An 8,967-nucleotide genomic window follows, 5' to 3' on the forward strand; every position below is an offset into this window, starting at 1 on the left:
AGAAGACAAAATGTTATGTCAAAGTCTCATCTGGTACCAGACAGAGGGATGGGGGAAAAAGCATGTATTTTACATTTTTCAGTGGTGTCTCCTATTGCATGCGACATTTCATGACACGCGTCATCACCACTGTCGGTCTGTCCGTCTCAGATCTGTGATATCTGTGATGGACCGACGCACAGTCACATAGTCTCGTCCCCGGGAGGTTTCCACGCTGGGTGTGCGATGGTGAACCCTTGCAGATGTTCCTCAGAGCTGCCGGCTGAAGCTCAACTCCTGTTCCAAATCTTTGTCTCGTGCTGAAGTCATTGAAGGCAGACATTCACCGGGAGGGTGGCGTCGCACGTCGTGCACCAGTCAGTCAGTTTCAAGACATTCGCTCTGAAACAGGACGCTTCTTTAGTTTGGTGCGTCTGGGTTGTTAAAGGGAACGAGGTGTGTGCTCCTCCACATCCCCTGAGACCTCTCGTAATTTCACGAATGGGAGCAGCTGTTTGATGTGGAGAAAATACCTGCAGTGATGCACAAGCTTTCCCCAAGACAGGAGAGTACAAATTAAAAACCAAAATAAGCTGCTATCAAATGTATTCCCGACCCCACAGCGGGTTACCTTCAGGAACATCAGTGTGTCGTATTTAAATCAGAGCCTGTCACTTATTTGAAAGGCGTTTCGCTGCTGCGAACAGGAAGGAGATGCCACAAAAGAGCCGTTTTTCCACGGATTTCCAGCAATAATCCCGGCTACATTTGCTCAGGAGTCGGGAGAATAGAGTCAGATTTTTTTCCGGTTTCCGTGGCCAGACAGTGATGTCACAAGGGCGAGCGGATAAACGCGCCGCTGCGTCCACGCTGGAGAGCGGTCGCATTATAACAGCAGTGCCAAATCCAATCCTCCGGGGTAACAGCCGCGCAGAGGACGAACGCTGAACCAGGCAGCCGGAAATCAGCGCAGACATCTCACGTGGGGGGGCAGGCTGACGGATGCAGGTTGTTGCTGTTGGGTCATGAAGAACGCTGCTGATCCCACAGCACTGCATCACTAAACAGAGCTTTGAAATCATCTTCAGAACATTTCATCTTCTGTCTCCTGGTGTTGGGCCTTAAATGTCCCACTCATCTGCTCTGTAACTGTTGTGAGATAATTGCAGGACTGGGATACATTCAGTTCTTAGAAATGAGCCATTTTAACTGTTATTAATATCTATATGTTGTTAATCTATCTATTGTGAAGTCAATCTACTGCAACGTTCCTTTAATAGGTGTAACCTAGAGACAATATCAAGAGCGTAACTACAGCATCAAACCATATGTTGATTACCACCGAAACCTTCAGCTTCAGAGCGCTCCAGATTCGTTCTCTTGGATTCTTGTTGCATTGATTTTCGCCCCAGTGGGGAGTTGTTCTCTGTCATAAGCTCTGAAAGCCCAGCGAACGCAACCTGCCCAGCGTGAAACAGCGAAAGAGTGTGAAGCCATCAGCGAGACGCAGCGGATCATTCAACAGGCAGAGCCTAACGTTGAACAAAATATAAATCGCTTGTTAATAAAAGGTCTTTGTATTGGGACACCTTTTCACGTATTGAACTCACTCCGTCTGTGTGATTCAGATAAACATTTGAAAGGTTTTAAGGCTGCCCGGTAGAAAGAAGCCTCCTGTTTCAATGCCAGGCTCGTCCTCATGCTCACGCGGGTTTTCTCCAGAATTCTAAAAACACATGAGATTGATTCTTCTCTCTAAATGTGATTTGATTCCTTTTGCACCCAATCATCCCTAAATCTTCAAACCGGTAGAGGAGAGTGCATAAAACGTGATGAGGTTTCATATTTCTTTTCCTCTGATATTCTCATCGCAGCACAGTGAGGAGAATTAGCATTATTAGTGTTCGGTTAATGGCCTAATGCATCAGTAAAATAGTAGGTTTTATGACACCACTTGTCTTGTCTGGGATGTTTGATTGGAGTAGTAAACATTAGAATTGTTGTTTCGTCACTAATGTGAGAACATGATTGCTTTAAAATGCTAATCAGCTTCGGTTTCATTATCATGGTGAACTTTCCCGTTGCAGCCAGTCTCAGGATGCAGCTGAATAACAACTTACAATTCTTGTAATGTGAGTGATTTCAGTGCACTTTCCAATTTTTTCCAGGTTCTTTTCAGGTTCTTAATACATCCTTTGGTGTCCAGTTCCTGTTTTCCTCAGTGTGTGATCACTGCTGCAGATGAAATAGCTTTTTGAAATTTAGTTGTTGGATTTTTTATTTTTTTTATTATTCCATTTATGAGAATCCAAATGATGAGTTTGACTCATTAAGTTTCTCTCCGGCGTCTCTGCAGTAATGAAGGTTATTTATGAAGTAGCATGTGCTCAGGGAGCTCTTCCTCATTCCTCTGACATCTTACTTTACTTACTGAAAATTAGCGGTTTTGCGTGACTTTACTCATGTTTGAGTGGCCCTATTTCTTTGAATTGGAAGAAGTAATGTCCTCTCGTGTGATTTATTATGCAAACTAGTTGAGGGGGACTTTGAATGGTGCATTTTGGGAGTTAATGTGCAATTTCTCTTTCTCTCTTTCAGATGTGAACGGAGAGCGGGACTAAAAACGCTGCACATTCACTTGAAGGGCTGTGACATAATTCTTTATAGACAATTAATGCCAGACTGTGTCCATGAGCAGCTTCACGCTGCCTCTCCCGTGCACACATCACTAATGAAAGAGAAGCCTCCTGTGAGCCAGCGTCACAAAGTACATCTAAATGCAGCATAATGCCTTCAAAAGTCTCATGTTTGTACATACTGACCGTGGTCTGCTGGGCCAGCGCTCTGTGGTACTTGAGCATATCCCGCCCGACGTCCTACACGTATGTGGGCCACATGTCCATCCCCATACGCAAGACTGTGAAGCCTCACAAAAACCTCACCTTCACCAACATCCGCACCCGGACCCTTAACCCACATGCCTTCGAATACATCATCAATGAGCCCAAGAAGTGTGAAAGCATCACGCCCTTCCTGGTCATCCTCATCAGCACCACGCACAAAGAGTTTGACGCACGGCAGGCCATCCGGGAGACCTGGGGGGACGAGAGCACCTTCGCCGACGTCCACATCCTCACCGTCTTCCTGTTGGGCAGGAACACCGACGAAGTCCTCAACCAGATGGTGGACCAGGAGAGCCAGATCTTCCACGACATCGTGGTGGAGGACTTCATCGATTCCTACCACAACCTCACGCTCAAAACCTTGATGGGCATGCGCTGGGTGGCCACCTTCTGCCCCAAAGCTCAGTATGTCATGAAGACAGACAGCGACATCTTTGTTAACATGGACAATCTGATCTACAAGCTCCTGAAGCCCACCAAAGCCCAGAAGGAGGTATTTCACGGGCTATGTTATAAACGGTGGGCCGATACGCGACATGCGCAGTAAGTGGTACATGTCGAGGGACTTGTATCCCGAGAGCAAATACCCGCCTTTCTGCTCGGGCACCGGCTACGTGTTCTCAGCCGACGTGGCCGAGCTCATCTTTAAGACGTCTCTGCACACGAGACTGTTGCACCTGGAGGACGTGTATGTGGGACTGTGTTTGCATAAGCTGGGCATCCATCCGTATCAGAACAGCGGATTTAATCATTGGAAAATGGCCTACAGTCTGTGCGGTACCGACGGGTTATCACTGTGCACCAGATCCCCCGGAGGAGATGCACCGCATCTGGAACGACATGTCCAGCAAGAAGCACCTGAGGTGTTAGGAGGCAACAGGGAGCGTGCTGAGGAAGAACCTTCTTATTGTTAATGGCCTTTTATCTTCTTACCAGATCACTTTAACTAATGTAAAAAAAAAAAAGAAACTTACAGAGTCGCTGCAAGTCTTCAGTCAGATGCTTTCATGGACGTCCATGTTTGTGTATTTCTGTGCGTGCATGAGGCCCGTAAGAGCACAATCTCATGCATTGTTAAAACACAGCGTCATTGACTGTTCCTGTACTCCAGCTCCAGCAGTTTTTATATCCATCATACTGTGCAGAGATGGCTTCACCCCCCTCCTTTGTTCTGGCACTTTTTCTGGCCCATTTTAAGTGACCTTGGGCGAGACACTGGATCTCTACCTGCCGCATGATGCTGACTCAGCACAGCCGCGTTCCTGCAGATGCGTGACCCCAGAGGACGGTTTCTGTCAGAGGCATCGATAAACTATTGGATTACCATGATGCATCTAGAAGATTTGGCATTTGGAGATGCAAATGTTAATCATATTTAACAACAAACCAGTTTGGCAGTGCCCGCTGCAGCGGAGCTTTCATTGACCGAGCTCGGGATTTTATCTCATTATAAAAATCATTGCACATTGTAACTGACCTCACTGTGCACTTTTCTTTCTGGAACTGGTGTTTTTATATGGTTTGTACTTTAATGCATTTGCATTTTTTTACATTCTTCTGTTACTGTTCTCCCAGTTCTCCATCACTCCCGCTGCTGCTCTGGTTCTTGGATGCTGCACACAGGTCGCTCATCACCTGTGAGCGGCCGTATGTATCTGCTTAAAGCAACTTTTCTTCTGCAGACAAATATAGTTTTTGTTGCCAAATGATCATTTTCTTGTGGGGTTTACTGTGAGGGCATCTATCCTGTGAGGGGTTGTTGCCATTGATTAAAAAAGTCCTTTATAGACCAGCCGTTGTTTATTTTGAGGTGTCGTTTGCAAGGGTTTTTGGTTTTGTTTTGTTTTGTTAACAAAGCCGTATGTGCAGTTCTTTATAGCATAAAGAACAGAGGTGAAGGTCATCACTGAAGCCTGGACAGAGAAGGACTCTGTGGAGACGTGTCTAAAGCGAAATGGCATTCCTCAACAAAGCGCCGTTCAAAGTGGGATTTTTTTTTCATTAAAAGATTAGGGAAATCATTTTAAAAAATATAAGCGAAAATATGCCCCTTCTGATGGGTTTCTCCTCTCTTTTCATTTTTTCTCTCATTTTTTGGGCAGTTTTTGCATTCTGGAGGTTCTGGAGAATGAACTTCTCTCACAATTTAAATCTGCTCAAATTTTGACACCCTCCTACTTTCAAATGACAGGTTTTTGTGCACATGAGGCGGTTCCACACTTTGCAAATCAGCAATTTTTATTGTCGCAACTCAAAAAAATTGACATTGTTTGATTACAGAGAAAGAACTGGTAATATGCCGAAACAACCCACATACTGTACACTTAAAAAACAAAGAATTCCATAGTAAATTGTAGGTAATATACCACATCAGATTATTAAGTACTCTTGGGCCTGTTGGACAAATGGTTGGCTGTCCCTTCAGTAGTTGCCTTTTGGTTTCATCTTCAGATGCATTGTCAGTACATTAAAAACAGAACAAAACAATCTAACAATAAATTCTGTAGTGCAGCAGAACGGAGCGAGAAATGCAACTATTGTGGTTTTGTCTGTTAACCTGCCGTCTGAATACACATCCGTCGGAGCAGAGTCGACCACGTGTCCGTGCATGTTCGTCTGATGACACGGTGCACGCTAACGTCTCCGTGAGCCAAGCATCTGTCTGACAGGTGCACGCCCTCCACCCAAAAGTGCATCTTAGCAGGTTACCGTGTGAGATTGGATCTGCTGCTGTCAGACATGTGTGAAATGGTCACCGGCAGCCTCTGCTCTCACTCTTTGCCTTCTCGCTTAGGCACAGGAAAAAAAAAGGGAAAAAACAACAAGGCACCTCCAACATTCTGAAGCTTTTGCACTGTCGAGAGCAGCAAATTGTACACAGTAGCATCTAGGTCTCATTTTGTTTCCTGCACTCTCCAGTGCCAGTGTGGGAATGCAGAAATACAATCTATTCTCCATTTTACATTTTTGTGAGGGGGAAAAATGTGCTTACCAAACCACAAATAAATGTTACATTTAGAGACCTCAGGGATTCGCCTCTGGTGACTGGAGTTATGAGACTGGCAATAATTCAACCATGAGAAATGAACAATCAAATTAAATACATTTTTAATAAATAATGAGGTCAAGGCTGAACGCAAAGGTAACACGGTGTCAAATAAAAAGAAAAGAAAAAACATCACTAAATCTTTCAAGGCTACATCTTAATCACCTTGTGCCACAACCTGAGTACGTCTCTAGATTTCTGGGTTGTGTCCTGATCTCCAGTTGTGCGCTGAAGGCCAGGGGACAGCGGTGGGGGTGAGGGGGTGAGGCAGGAAGTGAGTCGGAATGGATGGTACTGGGAGTTAAGGAATTCGTGCTGTGTTCCTCAGTCTGTGTGCCCTGAACTTCTCCCCCCAGTCTCACCTGCCGGGGGGGGGATCAGCTAACACTGAGCTGGGCAAAGCCGATCAGCTTCACCTCGTCGGGGATCTCAGTGTCATCGCAGCCGGATGCCTGTGAGGAGAAGGAGGAGGAACACGTCAGCAGGGTCAAGAGGGGGACTCTTTTCCATTCTGCAATTCCCAACAACAGAGCTAATCCTGAGAAATCTCTGCAGCCGGAGACGAATGGTGCTGAGTGGATTTGGCGTTGAGAACATACTGAGGGGAGGTTCATTTTTCACTCTTTCTTTTGTCTCCGTGCTGAATCTGCCCCCACGTCGCTGCTCGCGTGGCTGAATGGGACGTCATGCTGCAGCTAACTTTCAACACTTGAAGGAGCATCATTAACAATCCCACTTAAATCAGGGAAGGTGGTATTGTTGGCAGCGTCTGAACACAGACCAACTTTAAGATGCACCATTAACGAGATAATATCGAAAGCAGCATCTTTAGATCTGAAGGTGCCTTTTTTTCGTTCCAATCTGCCCAGCCTGCCTGAAAATTGATGCTGAGATTCACAGATATTACACCTTTTACATCCACACAAAAGGACTCTTGGAAAGAGTGAGTCTGCGGTGAAAGCTCTTAGTTACAAAGCTGCTTCGGCCCCATACATTTTCCATCTTAAAAGCTTTAATAACGGCTCCCCTAGCAAAGGTAATTATTCCTATTCTCAGAGAGAAAATGCTCTTTTTTTACTGTTTGCAAAGGAGTTAACATCTGGAACTGGAAGCATGTGCAAATGTCTACATGCTGTGCACAGAGCTGAAGCGCAGATGTTGTTTACACAGAGATACCCAACCAATGATGCTAATAAAACTTTGTACTTAAACAAAAATATCAGTGAAGAGGATTTCTGAAGACAGCAGGCTGAATTAAGTTTCTGCTTCTCTCCCTCAGAAACTCTGCTCTAGTTCTCGGACATCACTGAATGATCTTACGTCATTGGTAGACAAATAAATGCCTGGGTGTCATCAGCAAAAGAGGAAAGTGACATCATCAAAGCGCTGCCTCTATGACAGGCTGAAACTATTGGCTTTGTTTGTGACTTTAATAACTCCAGCTGTAACATCCGTCACAGGCTGTTTCATCACTGAGCTGTTTATGGCGATGCACCTGCACCCACCCGGGGGGTGTCGTCAGCCATCAATCATGCCGAAACTCACCAGCCTAAAGGTCAAAACTTTGTAGGTAGTTGGGTTGTCTATAATCTTCTGAAGGTTAGCAGCAACTGGGAAGCAGGGGGCAAATCATAAAACATAATGAGTGATGAGATACAGTAAAATCATAATGAAGGTAATCAGTTTAAAAATGTGATTCGGTAGTGTAGGGTTTTTCTTAACACGGTAGAGCAGAACATTACCAACAACAACATCGTGCCCGTTGACCAGGCCGGCTGAGAACAGCTCCTGGGAGACGCCGTGAGCCGTGTCTGGTGGAGGAATAACAAGACAAGCGTGATTCTCCTCAAGAGGCTATCGCATTAGATACTGAGACAGATATGTCAAGAGCTCAAACACTGCCGTGAAGCACTGCACACACACACACACACACACATGCACACACACGCACTTTTACACCCATACAGGCAGGTTTCTTACCTCTACCAGGGGTGAATTCAAATCGGATGTCATTCAGCTCTTTTCTAGAGTTCCTGGAAACAGAAAATAATATTTTATTGTATTTAACTGGTTTTAGCTGAATGTTAAGCATAGACTAACACCCAATGTAAGCAACTAGTAGAATTGTGAATATTAGTAGTGTCGAACCAAAGTGCTTTTACTTTCTGGCCACTTGGGGCAGTAGAATTAATCAAAAACAGAATGACAATCATTAACATTATCCACACAAACATAAAAGAAAACACTTTAATTGTCTATATTTGTCTGAGGATTTTATGCCCAAAATGATGATTATTTTAACAAAAAAATAAAGTTTATGGTCAGGTTTGTCTGTTCCGGGCTACCACAGGAACATGGCGACGCACCGTTCTAGCTAGATCATCCTCTCTGTTACCCTGCTTTGGGTTTACATTTTTGCAGGCAGAGGCAATAAAACGAACAAAATCCTAAATATGAGAGATCAGCAGTGTTTTTCTGCATAGTGAGCAAATCCTTATCATCCTCTGTTACCGCTCCTCTTTGGCCACCTGAGGGAGAACAGTGTCCTGAACGGTGTCACTGTTTCCTCGGTCCCACAGCAGTTTCATCACTATTTTGTTCTTGACACTTCGTGAATTAACTTGTCGGTTTGAAAAATACAGTCCGACGGCAGCAAACACGATGAAATGCGAAACAAAACAGAACAGGCAGGTGTGAAACATTGAAGAGAGCAGTATGGAAATGAGGGCAACCTTAGAAACAGCTGCTGGTTTTTGTCACATATGACGGACTTACAGGCCTGAATTGTTGACAGCCGCAGAGGTGCTGACAGAGAAGCCCACTGGTATATTAGAATCATGGAAAACTCTCACAGAAAATGCCAATGAACAAAGATCTACCGGGACTCAATACCGTCATTTTGATTTAATGTCACAGATGATGCTTTTTAACATACAGTCACACAAATGAGACTCCCAGCATCCCAGCACACCGCTGAGCATAGAAAGGGCAGCCAATTATAGCAGCTTAATAAAACCTGGCTGGAGGTTTCAGAAAACC

At 44.8% G+C, this 8,967-nt stretch overlaps 1 protein-coding gene and 1 pseudogene across 1 annotated transcript; one reads left to right on the plus strand and one right to left on the minus strand.

Moving 5' to 3' along the window:
- The first annotated feature begins 2,596 nt into the window (after positions 1–2,596).
- On the plus strand, positions 2,597–3,847 carry LOC101064512 (beta-1,3-galactosyltransferase 1-like; annotated as a pseudogene).
- Positions 3,848–5,856: 2,009 nt separating this feature from the next.
- Positions 5,857–8,333, minus strand: LOC115248242 (STE20/SPS1-related proline-alanine-rich protein kinase-like). The gene is made up of 4 exons (XM_029831838.1): positions 7,909–8,333; positions 7,671–7,739; positions 7,474–7,538; positions 5,857–6,380 (listed from the first exon to the last, which is right to left on the minus strand). The coding sequence occupies exons 1-4, from the start codon at positions 8,018–8,020 to the stop codon at positions 6,306–6,308; spliced, it is 321 nt and encodes a 106-aa protein (XP_029687698.1). The 5' UTR covers positions 8,021–8,333; the 3' UTR covers positions 5,857–6,305.
- Between the last annotated feature and the right edge of the window lie 634 nt (positions 8,334–8,967).

Source organism: Takifugu rubripes, unplaced genomic scaffold (assembly GCF_901000725.2).
Source record: "Takifugu rubripes unplaced genomic scaffold, fTakRub1.2, whole genome shotgun sequence".
Classification (NCBI taxonomy): domain Eukaryota; kingdom Metazoa; phylum Chordata; class Actinopteri; order Tetraodontiformes; family Tetraodontidae; genus Takifugu; species Takifugu rubripes.